Source organism: Filicampus tigris, chromosome 16, assembly GCF_054856515.1.
Source record: "Filicampus tigris isolate MCC_2025a chromosome 16, RoL_Ftig_1.0, whole genome shotgun sequence".
Taxonomy (NCBI): domain Eukaryota; kingdom Metazoa; phylum Chordata; class Actinopteri; order Syngnathiformes; family Syngnathidae; genus Filicampus; species Filicampus tigris.
This window is the reverse complement of record NC_141232.1, coordinates 5859073-5873007: the sequence shown is the minus strand read 5'-3', so window position 1 is coordinate 5873007 and position 13935 is coordinate 5859073. Positions and strand designations below refer to the sequence as shown.

The 13935-nt window shown below is 45.5% G+C and overlaps 3 protein-coding genes across 4 annotated transcripts; 2 read left to right on the top strand and 1 right to left on the bottom strand.

The window, feature by feature from the left end:
- The first annotated feature begins 291 nt into the window (after positions 1-291).
- On the top strand, positions 292-4048 carry LOC147134330 (G protein-coupled receptor 4). Its single transcript, XM_086055255.1, has 2 exons — positions 292-448; positions 2924-4048. Exon 2 carries the CDS (start codon positions 2936-2938, stop codon positions 3869-3871), a length of 936 nt encoding a protein of 311 aa, XP_085911381.1. The 5' UTR covers positions 292-448; positions 2924-2935; the 3' UTR covers positions 3872-4048.
- LOC147134329 (E3 ubiquitin-protein ligase TRIM35) lies at positions 4027-8150 on the bottom strand. Of its 2 annotated transcripts, none has more exons than XM_086055238.1 (6): positions 7620-8150; positions 6848-6943; positions 6349-6593; positions 5546-5611; positions 5352-5458; positions 4027-5191 (listed from the first exon to the last, which is right to left on the bottom strand). In XM_086055238.1, exons 1-6 carry the CDS (start codon positions 8004-8006, stop codon positions 4653-4655), a joined length of 1440 nt encoding a protein of 479 aa, XP_085911364.1. In that variant the 5' UTR covers positions 8007-8150; the 3' UTR covers positions 4027-4652. The 2 variants fall into 2 exon arrangements, with proteins under 2 accessions (XP_085911364.1, XP_085911363.1); XM_086055237.1 differs by having other exon boundaries at positions 5546-5568; positions 6363-6593; positions 7620-8146.
- Positions 8151-9457: 1307 nt separating this feature from the next.
- tubb4bl (tubulin, beta 4B class IVb-like) lies at positions 9458-13698 on the top strand. Its single transcript, XM_086055254.1, has 4 exons — positions 9458-9669; positions 10276-10384; positions 11055-11165; positions 11394-13698. The coding sequence occupies exons 1-4, from the start codon at positions 9613-9615 to the stop codon at positions 12449-12451; spliced, it is 1335 nt and encodes a 444-aa protein (XP_085911380.1). The 5' UTR covers positions 9458-9612; the 3' UTR covers positions 12452-13698.
- The last annotated feature ends 237 nt before the right edge of the window (positions 13699-13935 follow it).

Below are 13935 nucleotides of genomic sequence, written 5' to 3'. Positions count from 1 at the left end.
AATAGTTTTTGTAAAATGACAGGGTGGACATTTTTGGGCTAAAATCTGATGACCTTAGCAACACAAGTCCAGTTAGCAAGCGGTCTGTGTGCTGTTCACAATTTACAAATATTTAGAATGTCAGGAAGTTTTTTTTTTTTTTTTTTTTTTAATTTCCATTGATATTTCACTTGGACGGAGTTGACAGGTCATTTTGCCGACATCCAGCAACACATTCTATGAAAAGTATGTAAATGTGTATTCTGCAACTCTCCACTGTTTCAGCCTCCACTGAAGTTTAGGACACATAATAAACCGGTTGAGGGCCACGAGATGTTATAAAGCGCCAGGAGATCCTCCCCTTCTGGTCACCGTTTATAAAGGGAAGAAACCCCAACTAACTCGAACACAATTTTGGACTGAGGCCACGTCCCGCCTGCTATTCCACATACAGCTTTATTTCACACGGGTGAGTAATAACAAAAAACAAAATTATCAAAGTTTTGAAGATATGTGCACGTTCAGTTTTTCTGGGCCAGTTTTCTTTTTTGTTGCGATTAATTGAAATAGTATATTTATATTCTGCCTTTAATTCCAATTTTTCATTGCTTTAAAGTGAGTTTGGCGGTTATATTTATAGTATTGTGAAACATTTTGTGACGTATATATGTTAAAAACACACTTATGTTCATAACTAATATGGTAGATGGGTTTCCCCTAAAGTAATATTTAAAGAAATAAATTGAGGCGCTAGTAATATTGCACTAATACACTGTATATTATGAACTTCGTCTGTCAGCCTCCTAAAACAACAGCCCAAGTCCTCTTTTGACAATATTTTTTGCCTTAAACATATCAGGATTCTGGACACTTGCTAATATTAGCTACATCCCTAGTTAAAAAGATAATTCATTTCTACCCCTGAAATGAAATTATTAATACATATAATCAGAATTTGGTTCAGTTTTGTTTTCAAGAAAAAAAAAAGACGTAGGCCATTCTTTTAGGGTTGAGTTATAAGAAAACAACACATTTGAATATTTTGGGGAGAGAAGTTGATGACGTTTTTTTTTTCCCCCCCATGTAAAATGCTTAAAAAAAAGGGACGACACTCACTCGGGTAAACTAAAATAATAAACAATAAAAATCATAGGACCAGGTATTCATATTTATAACATGCACATTTCTTTTTTCCGTACTTTTTTCCTTAAAAAGAAAATAAAAATGTAACCTTTAGGTTCATATTCATTTAATGGCATACAAAAAAAAATCTTTTGTGTTTTCCCCGCGTAAAACCACAATTGATTCTGTTGCGTCTCCAGAGATGATCTCCCGTTGGCTTGATTTGTCCCATAAGAGGACCCGAGGGGAGACAATTCACAGAGAGCAGCCACACAAGGAACAATCGTTGCCTCTGGCGGCTTGCACAAACACCTCACGTTTCTTCTTAAAAAAAAAAAAAATGTGATTGACATCACACCTCAGACTCGGTAGTCCGAAAAAATCAAGCAAAATCACATCCAGAAAAAGTATGCATTAGACTAAAATGTTTTTTTAAAAAAACTTGTAAGGGTCTATTCATAAAATGATGAGACAGACCATTAACTCATTCACTGACAGACATTTTCAGACCCTCTTTTACCCTAACATTTGAATAAAATTGAAAAGAAAGAAATTCCTCAATGGCAGCCAATGAGTTAATGTGCCGACAGCTGTCCTTTTATTCATCGCAAAATGGGCGTAGCTTGGAGCAGGAGTCCTCCCGAGTGATGGAGACGTCCCCGAAAACAGAGGCCGCCGGGTCCACGGGGAGGCTCGGCAAAGTGACAATAACAAGATAACAGCCTGAGGAGGAGGAGAAAAGGCCCCGATGGGGTTTAGAATGTGTTTGTGCTCTGCTAGCGCTCGATTGACTTTGACCATATCGCAGTTCATCATTTGCGCCAATATACAATCCACTATATTAGCTGATCACATTCAAATTCTTGTTAAATGGGAGTCAGCACACATCTGCCCTTTAAAGTTACCGAAGTACCAACTAACCCTAATTAAAGTTCAGATGTTCTAGAAGGATCTTCCTGACGTTTTTTTTTTCTTTCTCGCAGAAGCTGGAAGGTTTTTTGCTAACACTGACTGCTGTTTGGAACAGTTTATATTTCCCCTCCACCTTGAATAATGCCCCACTTCACCTCAGATTAGGTGGAGTGTATTATGAACAGTTCAAAATAACCGCCTGAAGGTTTTGGGCTAGCACGGGCTGGTATTTGAAACTGTTCATAAATCCCTCCACTTTTGACTAAGACCCCAGTTCCCTTAGACAAGGGTGGAGGGAATTATGAACAGTTCAAAATAACCGCCTGAAGGTTTTGGGCTAGCACGGGCTGGTATTTGAAACTGTTCATAAATCCCTCCACTTTTGACTAAGACCCCAGTTCCCTTAGACAAGGGTGGAGGGAATTATGAACAGTTCAAAATAACCGCCTGAAGGTTTTGGGCTAGCACGGGCTGGTATTTGAAACTGTTCATAAATCCCTCCACTTTTGATAGGACCCCAGTTCCCTTAGACAAGTGTGGAGGGAATTATGAACAGTTCAAAATAACCGCCTGAATGTTTTGGCCTAGCACGGGCTGGTATTTGAAACTGTTCATAAATCCCTCCACTTTTGACTAAGACCCCAGTTCCCTTAGACAAGGGTGGAGGGAATTATGAACAGTTCAAAATAGCAGTCACTCTGCTGCCCTCTAATGATCCTCAGGCTTCTGCTAGAAAGCACCAAAATGTCAGGAAAAGCTTACTCGGAGCACATGAATGTTATTTGCGCTTAATTGGAGGGAATTTAAATGGCGGCAGGCAGTTACATTTTTACATTCGTAAACCTGGCATTTGAGCTGAGGTGTGTCGACTTTTGCAATCCCCTGTACCACCGCGCTCTTCCCCCATCAGTAGTCCGCCACCATGGCTGCCAACGCATCCTGGCCGACTTGGGCGAACGCGACGGCGCGGGACAACCTGACGACGAAATCCTTCAGCGTGTTCGACGGCTGCGACTCGCAGGTGGAGGGCATCCTGTTCGACCTGACGCTGCAGTGCATCAACGTGGTGGTGGGCGTCCCCGCCAACCTGCTGGTCATAGCCGTGCTGGCGCGCAACCGCAAGGAGCCGGCCACCTCCGACATCTACCTGGGCTCCCTGGCCTTCATGGACGCCTACTTTGGCTCCATGACGCCCGTCAGCTTCCTCAACCTCTACCACTGGCGCAGCAAGGAGGTGTGGTCCGCCCTCAAGTTCTCCTACGGGGTGAAGGACACCAGCGGGCCTCTCTTCCTCTCCTGCATCTGCCTGGACCGCTTCCTGGCCGTCGTCTTCCCGCTGGCGTTCGGGCGGCTCAAGCGCGTCGGCTACCGGCTGGGTCTGTCCGTGTTGGTTTTCGGCCTCACCTTGGCCTACTCGGCCGCCAAGGCGGTGGGCGGCCTGCCCGACTTCGAGAAGGTGTTCACCGGCGAGATCCTGGCCACGTTCACCTGGATGGTGGTGTGCAACGCCAGCATCCTGTGGGCTCTGAAGAAGTCGGGCGGCGTCGGGAAGGACGACGTGCGGCCCATGAAGAGGAAGGCGTTCAAGATCGTGCTGTCCATCCTTTGCATCATCGTGGTCAACTACCTGCCGCCCGTGGCCCTCTTCCCCTTCGAGGACCACTACTCGCCCGACGTCTTCCGCTGCTACGTGCAACCCGTCGGCTTTGCCTTCCTCAACATCAGCAGCACCATCCAGCCCCTGGTCTACTTGTCCCGCCTGGACAAGTTCCCGTTCCTGCCGGATGCCTGCGTCCGCAAGTGCTGCCCCTGCGTCCCCAAGGAGAAAACGGCACCTGCGCAGAAGCCGTCTGGCTGAGGAGAACGCTTTCCAATCGGGCCGAAATGAGCCGGCGGTGGCTGCGCGCTCTAGGTAAGCCGAGCTGCATTGAATTTTGTACGCGTTTGTTCTGTAATTCTCGTCCCTTGAAGTGTTTTGAAGAAAGCATGTTACAAATAAGTTCATCGGACACATTCGGCTGTGGACAGATGCTCCTTTTTAATTCAAAGTGTGATTGTACTTGGATACTTGTACCTTTATGTCTGCAAAATACAACAAGAGCAAGCAGCCTGCGTTTTAGAAGATATTCATTTGACACGGCGCCCTCATGTGTGCAAAAGCAGTACTGAATAATTGGTCCTGTGCTCATTCACGATAAATAAAAAAATAAAAAAAGCCACCTTCATGTATATCAGGAACACTGTACGTATACGAGCTAGGCATTGTGTGTATTTCTTTAAAGATGCAAGAATAGTGCAGGCCTGAGTAGGATACAACAAACGTAGTTTATAGAATACAAGACACGAATACAGTGGAACCTCTTTGCTAAGATTCCTTCATATTTATAAACCCATTTTCCCCATGGCAAACGATACGCATGGATTAAATCAAGTAAGAGTCCGTCTGTTGACATCGTAGAACGAAACTGAACTATTCACCGCACAGCCCATGTTTTTGGGTAACGTATCAGGACGTTTACCGAGGGAGAGTCGACTCTTTTGTGAATCGCACTTTTTGCTCATCAAGCCTACTTGGCTTCTACTTTTTTTCCGCCCCAAAATGTGTGGTCAAATTCCGAATGGTGAATTCAATCGAGGTTTTATTGCCTTAGCATGGTGACAGGCACCCTCTCCGGAAGGATTCTCAACGGATGGCCGCACTGCGTGTAAAAGTAAGGAACCAGCGTTTGGTCAAAATTGTGCTCGTACGCGTGAATCAACGAGTCGTCGTCGGCGTCCCAGAACATCACGGCGCCTTTGTCGTAATCCACGTGCACTTTGATTCGCTCCGGCGTCCTGGAAACGGCCAGCGGCGTCGGGGGCGAGGTCATGGCTTTGACTTGGCCGTCCCGGAAGCACAGAGTCCAGAAGCCGTTCTCGGGCCTGGCGTTGATCTCGGCGTTCTTGGGGATGGACGAGGAGGTCACGCCCAGGAGCCAGTCCCGGTTGCTTCCCGTCTGCACCACCCATCGGTGGCTTCCCGAGCCCAGCGCCGTGGCGCCCACCACCTCGGCGCTGATGTGGAAGCGCTCCGGGTTGTCGGGGCAACAGTTCATCTTGTCGCTATAGTGACAGGAAGTGAGGTCGTCGGACAGGACGAGGCAAGGGTGCGCTGTGTTTGGGTCCAAGGTCACCGGGGCTGAAAGGCAGGAAATTAGATGGAAGGCTCTTTCAATGCACACACACACACACATTCTTAAGATATACAACAAATTTTTTTTTAAAAACACACTCCCGACACACAAATTCTCACCCCCGTTCAGACGCACTTTTCCTCACACACGCATGCACACACTTACTATAATCAATATGTTCCAGCATTTTCTTCCACACTCTATACTTGAGGTTGGAAAGATGGTTGGGCACGTCGATGAGAACCCCGCACATGTTGGCTAAAGTTGCGTTTCTGTTGTCAAGACACACGCACGGTTCAGTGACCTATGATGACCGCGTGTCAACAATTTCGTTGGAGTCATTAGAAATGATTCCGTACCTGTCTTCGTGATCTTTGAACTCCTGTGAAAAGAAAAGGTAGCAAATCTCAAACATGGAATTTTCACTTTCAGGAATTTTTTAATTCATTTTGCGGAATTTATATTTGTAGTGTATTTGTCGTGTTTTTTTTTTTTTTTTGCAATTTTATTATTTAAGGTATTTTTTTATTTTATGTAGTTTGTATTTATTTAATGAAAGCTTTTTTATTCTATGGCATTTTTATTCTACTTTTATTTTTCATTAAATGGCATTTGTATTCATTTTAGAGAATGATGTATTTATTGAATAGAATCATTTTTAGTCCAATGACTTTCATTTATTGAATGGCATTTTTTAGTAGCATTTTCATTTGACAGAATTTGTAATTGGATTTCATTTATTTAATGGACTTTTATTTTTTACTAATTGAATGGAACTTTTTAAAAAGAATAATTAGATGTATTATTTTTTTAAATAATTTATTTACTCAGTGTAATGTTTACATATTTAATTTTGATTTGTATTCATTTTAATTATTTATTCATGTAATGTTTACATATTTAATTTGATTTTTATTTATTTATTTTGAGTGAGTAAATTCAATTTTTATTTTTTTATATATACATATTTAAAAAAGTGTCATGAAAATAATTGTGAAATGCAATCAACCCATTTAGATCAATGAATCTCTCATCAAAGCAGTGGTGGGCGGGATGTTCACAAAACATCCTTTGGACAGCCACCGCCATTCATTTTGATCCGTCAACATCCGCGTCATTTTTGACACACAGCACAAAAGTGCGACTGCCCGTCTCTCAGCACTTTCGCCTACAGACCTTCAACAAGACCAAGTCGTCTTCCTTCAGCAGCTTTTGCACGACGTCGATGCTCTCGGTCAGTGACAGCACCTGGGCCGATATCTCCTTCATCTTGTCGTTCACGGCCGCCATCTTCTCCTCTTCCTCTCGCTTGACCGCCGCCAGCCGGGCCTCCTCTTCCCGGCCCAGCATTTGACGGAGCTGCTCGAACTGACCCCGGATCAGACGTTGCGTGTTCACCGCCTGATCCTAGAGGGGAGATCTGTAAGTTTCTTTAACCAATCACATTTCAAATTCATTAGCATTTTTTTAAATTTTCGTCTCCGCTTATTGGTTGGTTAGAGCAGAACTGTTTTTCCAGTGCTGGTTTTCTGTTTCATCGCTAATGGTTTCTCTAATTGCAATATGGTAGTGGTAGCATTAAAAAGTGGATGAATTACCAGGCGTCGAATCCACAGCACGCCGTTGCTTATTTCTTTATTTCATGAATGAGAGTGACTCACTTTGATGTGCTTGAACATGTCGGTGGAGGACCTGTGAATCGTCTTCAGGTTGTCCAGTTTGCCTTGCAGACTCTTGAGGGACTCGTTTAGTTTATCCTGACGAGCCAAACAGAAAAAGATGAGCTAGTATACTGCGGACTAGTTGGAATTCTTCACAGCTGCGCTCGCAAAAATGGAAAGACTTGAAGAGCAGCATTCTACTTGGAGGTGGTTGCCTGGTTACTGATGGTTGAAAAAACACGGACAGGATAAGCAGAATAACAATCATTGACTAAGAAATTTTTTTTTGGGGGGGGGGGCATTGGCTGCCTCGTTTTTTGTCGGATGCACGCTGCTGATTGCAGAAATGACCGGGGTGTTTCTGATTTCAAAATGAACCAATCACATTAAAACACTTTAAATAGGAGTCGGAATACAACTATCTCCGTTTGAAGTGTGTAAATAGAGTTCAGTTGTTCTAGTAGGCATTTCCTGGCATTTTTTAAAAAACTTTCCAGCAGAGGCCTAAAAGCTTTAAGTTAAACCACCGCATGCTATACCTTAGTTTCAAATCTCCCAAAAATGTGCAACGAAACCAAGGTTAAACTTTTTATACCACAAAAAAAAAACAGGGGTGTGCAGACTTTTTATATCGACTGCATGCATGTTTCGCATAGCCTTAATGATGCCGATTGCAGAAACTTGTCGCTGCTGAATTGTTGTCGTTGTGGCTTTTAGTCTCTCTTCTTCTAACGGCGCAACCGAGGCAGAGGCTCGAATCCTGCCGCCCTACCTTGCAGTCCGTCGCCGCCTCCTCGACAGGTGAGCACTGATGCTCCTTGTGCGCCTTGGAGCACTGGCACACCACGCAGATGGGCTCCTTGTCCTCCAGGCAGAAGAGTTTAAACCTCTCCCTGTGCAGGGGACACATCAGCCTCTCCTCCACCGCTTCCATCTCCCGGCGGGACACCACGGCCTCGCAGATGTTCTTCAAGGCCAGGTTGGAGAAGTGGCTGGACTTTGAGCTCTTCTTCCGACACACGGGACACTCGCCGAGGCACGCGTCCCAGCAGCGCTTCTGACACCTCCGGCAGAAGCTGTGGCTGCACGACAGCACCACCGGGTCGGAGAAGATCTCATGGCAGATGGGACAAGTGAGGTCCTCCTCCGGAAGCGACATGGTTCCAGTAAGCGGGTCTTTTAAAAAGCTTTTCGGGGTGCCCGCATTATCCCCCAGGTTAGTGTGTGTGAGAATTGGCCCAAATGTTGAACCCTCGCTGGTTTGCAAAGAGGCTTGTGTGGGTGTCGCTGAGGGACGCAGTCAGACAACAATACAAAAATGTGGCCGTGCTGAGAAGCAGGAAGTCGAGCGTCATTGGCTGGTTGCTGGCTGGTTACTTTGCTCAACAGAGGAATGCAATCGTGCAGGATGTCAACGCTCTCAGGCGTCATTTTGTTGCTGTTGTTGCTGTCCGACACGCCACATTAGCAGTTATTCACCCTTATTAATTCATTACACACTCACTTTCAAAACAAAAGATTGGTTGCTAAGTGAGCCACTGACAACCACGGCGGGCTAACTCCTTTTTTGTTCATTTTTAAACTAACTGTGGTGATAAAAAGAAAAGGCGTCTGATCTTTTGGGTCAGTGACTCCCAACTGGGGACAGTTGAATGCATTTAATGTGAGTGTTAAAAAGTTTATAGGGCTAGTTAATCCCAAATTTACTTCACAATATTTTCTATGTGCTATGTAGATGTACTTGTCTAACCAACCACGACATTCTGATTCATGTTGCGGTGGTGGAATATTAAGCAGCAAAATCCATGCGTTTTTAGCCATCTAAACTGGCGGCCATTTTGCCCCTTGTTGTCGGCTGAAAATGACATCACGGTGTCTACGGGCAGGTAACGACCAATCACAGCTCACTTGTTTTCTAGGTTTGGTCATGTGATATTGACCTGACCTTTTTTTTTTAAGATGAGCCGTGATTGATCGTTACCAGAGCCCTGAGCAGTTGTGATGTCATTTTCAGTCGAAAACATCCATGACTTTGGTCATTTATGTGGTGAGATTAGATATCAAATGTATTTGTGGAAATGATATTGTTTCAATCTTGAGTGTATTAACTTGCTTTATTATTAAATATTGTTGTTTGAAGAATCTTAGGATAGTGATTGCGGGATAAGTTGAATTAAATGTATTATGACATTTTAAATATCATACTCAGGCATTTCAAAGGCCCAACTATGTGTTTGCAAAAAAAAGTTCATTTTCTTTCATATGTTTTCTATTAATGTCTGAAAACGCAGCTTTATTGTCCTTAAAGTCAGAATGTTCCATACAACTGTTTGTATCGCATCTCAGGTGTACTTCATATTTTGGCCAGTCAATAACTTGTTCGAATGGCATCCAAAAATAATTGAGTTGTCCTATTTGTAAACGTGTCGATCAAGCTAATTGTTTTTAAAACAATGCTGCAAATGCAAAAAGAAAAGAGAGAGAGAGAGTTGGCAGAGTGCGTGAGAAGACAATGAAAGCGTCTCACGGACGTCGCAGCCTAGCTTGCACTTCCGCGGCCACGCCCCCTTCTCCTCCGTTCTTTGGTTGCCATGACGATGACGTCAGCTTGCGCCACCGCTTCAGTCCAGTAGAAGCGTCCCGAGAGGCATCCATCTCGGAGAGAAACAGCCTTCGTGCGTGCAGCCGGGAGCCATCATCGCTTCTCTCCGTCTCCTTCTTCGTCTTCTTCTCGAACCTTCCACGTCCCTCATCCGGACCCCAAAATGCGCGAAATTGTGCACCTGCAAGCCGGCCAGTGCGGGAACCAGATCGGCGCCAAGGTAATCTTTATACTGTCACGTTTCAGGCTATTTTTGTCCGTGCACAGATTAGTGCGTGCGTGCCTTCATTCATTCGCTGCAGCGCCCCAACGGTGGCGGTGCCATCCTCGCAGAATGTTCCAGAAGGAAGATTTTGCACGTGAATGATTTTTTTCCCCTCCATCATTTCAATTGATTTTAAAAAAAAAGAAAAGAAAAACATTTTCCTTGATTAAATGCATTTTTGTGCATGGGCGTTTAGTCCATGCATGTGACTCAATCACAGGGAGGAGGCCGCCCCCTCCTCCTCCCCCCCAATGACCTAGTTGTACATCACTCAAATTCTATTGCATTTAACTCACGCAGACACGCACAGACACACGCACATATATAGATTTTTTTTTTTATTGTGTTTTTATTCCTTTTTTCATTGCACATTAAAATGTATTAGATACTGCTTCTTCTAACTGGATGACTTTGCAATTAGATTTATGCAATGCAATGAAGAGAAAATTAAACGAGATTTGCACAATTGAAAGCTTCATATTCTCAATTTCAAGCACATTCATTCTTCCATCATTATGAGATGCTGCTTCATCGTCAATGTGTTATTTTTGTTGCGCACAGTTCTGGGAGGTGATCAGTGACGAGCACGGCATCGACCCCACCGGAACGTACCATGGCGACAGCGACCTGCAGCTGGACAGGATCAGCGTCTACTACAACGAGGCCACGGGTAAACTAGGCTTCATTTTGTGCTTTTTATTTTTTTTAAATAAATTATATAAACGACAAGAGCCATGAGATGCACCATTTGATCAATAATTAATCATTTAAACATAACAATAAACATTTTTGACTGCCTGACATCACTCCTTAAAGCGGAAGTCAACCCAAACATATTTTTTTCAAGAATATGTTCCCAGCAGGCCCACTGGTTGAAACACAACATTCTGAATAATTACGCGTTTGTGGAATATAAGTTAAGCAGCAAAATGCACTCGTTTTTAGCCATCTCTGGAGGCGGCCATTTTGTCTTCTGTCGACTGAAAATGACATCGCAACTGCTCACAACGACCAATCGCGGCTGACCTGTTCTCTGCATCTGAGCTGTGTTGTGAGCAGTTGCGATGTCGTTTTCAGTCGACAGAAGACAAAATGGCCGCCCCCAGAGATGGCTAAAAACGAGTACATTTTGCTGCTTAACTGATAGTCCACAAACGCAAAATTAGTCAGAGTGCCATGTTTCAAGTAGTGGGCCTGCTGGGAACATATTCTTGAAAAAAATATGTTTGGGTTGACTTCCTATTTAAACACGCCCCTGAAAGGCACACATGCTGCTGACCCTTCCGGCTTGTTCCGGTGGACAGTAATTCCTCGTCATAAATGGTTGTTCCACTTTCCAGGAGGCAAATATGTTCCCCGCGCCATCCTGGTAGATCTGGAGCCAGGAACCATGGATTCCGTCAGGTCAGGTCCCTTCGGTCAGATCTTCAGACCTGACAACTTTGTCTTTGGTAAGTCACCGTCGCAAAGTCCTCATTGGCAGGGTTGGACCGTGTACTGATTTTAAATATGAATGATTATCATCAACCAAAAAGTGTGAGCTCCAAAAAATCAAAGAAAAAATCTCTCAATTCTTTATTTTTAATGAGGCGGTTGGGGGTCTGCGGAAATGTCCCACGGAAGGCCGCCCGAGTCGAGGATCGCGTGATCCTTGATGGCGAACGCGTGTTCTTTTCCAGGTCAGAGCGGAGCCGGCAACAACTGGGCCAAGGGCCACTACACGGAGGGAGCCGAGCTGGTGGACTCGGTCTTGGATGTGGTGAGGAAGGAGGCGGAGAGCTGCGACTGCCTGCAGGGCTTTCAGCTCACGCACTCCCTGGGCGGCGGCACCGGCTCCGGCATGGGCACGCTGCTCATCAGCAAGATCCGCGAGGAGTACCCGGACCGCATCATGAACACCTTCAGCGTGGTGCCCTCGCCCAAAGTGTCCGACACGGTGGTGGAGCCGTACAACGCCACCCTGTCGGTGCACCAGCTGGTGGAGAACACGGACGAGACGTACTGCATCGACAACGAGGCTCTCTACGACATCTGTTTCCGCACGCTGAAGTTGACCACGCCCACTTACGGCGACCTCAACCACCTGGTGTCGGCCACCATGAGCGGGGTCACCACCTGCCTGCGTTTCCCCGGCCAGCTCAACGCCGACCTGCGCAAACTGGCCGTCAACATGGTGCCCTTCCCCCGCCTGCACTTCTTCATGCCGGGTTTCGCCCCCCTCACCAGCAGGGGGAGCCAACAATACCGCGCCCTCTCCGTCCCCGAGCTCACCCAGCAGATGTTCGACGCCAAGAACATGATGGCGGCGTGCGACCCGCGCCACGGCCGCTACCTAACCGTCGCCGCCGTGTTCCGCGGCCGCATGTCCATGAAGGAGGTGGACGAGCAGATGCTGAACGTGCAGAACAAGAACAGCAGCTACTTCGTGGAGTGGATCCCCAACAACGTGAAGACGGCCGTGTGCGACATCCCGCCGCGCGGCCTCAAGATGGCCGCCACCTTCATCGGCAACAGCACGGCCATCCAGGAGCTGTTCAAGCGCATCTCGGAGCAGTTCACCGCCATGTTCCGACGCAAGGCTTTCCTCCACTGGTACACGGGCGAGGGCATGGACGAGATGGAGTTCACCGAGGCCGAGAGCAACATGAACGACCTGGTGTCCGAGTACCAGCAGTACCAGGACGCCACCGCCGAGGAGGGCGAGTTCGAAGAGGAGGGCGAGGAAGAGGGGGCCTAAAAACCTCCCCAACCCCGCCCCCCGAACCACCCACCATTAAGTAACCATTTCACCTCAGCCCTCCATCTTAACCCCCCGCCTTGCACTGGTGTGTTTTTAGACGTTAGCTGTGTTTGGAATCATTCATTTATTCAATACTAACATCGGGATTTTTACAGTATATACGCTCTTAAAACTGCCTGGTTGAAAGTAACCCGAGTTGGGTGAAATTGATCACCCAGTTTTGGGTCCAAAAGGGGTTATTTATGTCCCATCGCGTTCGGTTGAGGATTCGGCCCAGCATGTTGGGTCAAGATTTTGATCCATCAAGGGGTAAAAACTAGCCATATTGATGAGTTAAAAAGTTAGCAAGAAATGGGTTGCCAGGTTATCAGTGTAGCCGTGATTAAAAATCATTCTAATTTTATAGTCAGTATTTTCTAAGAAGAAAAAGCAACAATTCAACCCAATTTGCTGGGTCAAAATAATTAACCAAACCTTGGGTAAAAGTAACCCAATCTGCTCACAATTCACAGCTACCCAGCGAGCGGGTTGGGAAAATAGCCCAGCATTTTTTTTTCTTCTAAAAACTGTTGGATCAAACATAACTCAAGTTGGATTAAAACCCCCAAAAAATTCTGAGCCAACTTTTTGGGTTATTTATATAATTCCAAAAGTTGAGTCAAATGAATAAAGCACACAATACACCTCTGAGGGTTGTTTTACATGAAAACATAATTTTGGGGCCAATTTTTGGAGTCGTTTTTGCACGTCATTCATTTAACCCAAATTTTTGGGTTACATGAATAATCCAAAAAGATGGATTCTGCCCCTTTTATGACCCAATTTGGGTTATTTTTGACGCAACCGTTTTTAGAGTGACGTGTAGTGCACTACATCGCGCAATAAAAAGCTCGCTTAAAATCAGGATTCCATTGTGATTACGGTTCGTAATTACTCACTGATCGGCTCGTGTATCTACGCCTCTACAAAAAAGAAATGTTCTTTTTTTCTTTTTTCTTCTTCCTTAATCTTTCTGTGCGACGTTGGAGACCGTTGGTGTATTGTGAGTGTTTCCGAACACAGCCATTGTGTTAGCGACGCTAGTAAAGGTTTCGCTTTGGTGGTTTTTTTGCTATGTTGTAAAAGCATTGAATCGACCCCTCACATTTTGCACCCCCGCTCCGCCATTGATTCCCAGCAAGCGAGTTTTAACTGTGAAGCCTTTAACCATTGGAGAAGCATTCAATAAATCCCTCGCAAAAGTCGCTTTGAGGGTCGCTGTGTCTTTTGTTGTGTCGTGTGATGCGTGCCTGGCCGCAATTTTATCCATTTATTGGATCCATTCTCAGTTGTTCATTTTATGTCCAATCATAGGCGTGTCTAGGGTAATTTTGGGGGTGCTGAAGCTGGGATGGCGTCACAGCACGGTGGAAAGTGGTTAAAACATCTGCTTCGCAGTCGAGAGGTTCCGAGTTTGAATCTCAGTTCGGGCTTGTGTGGAG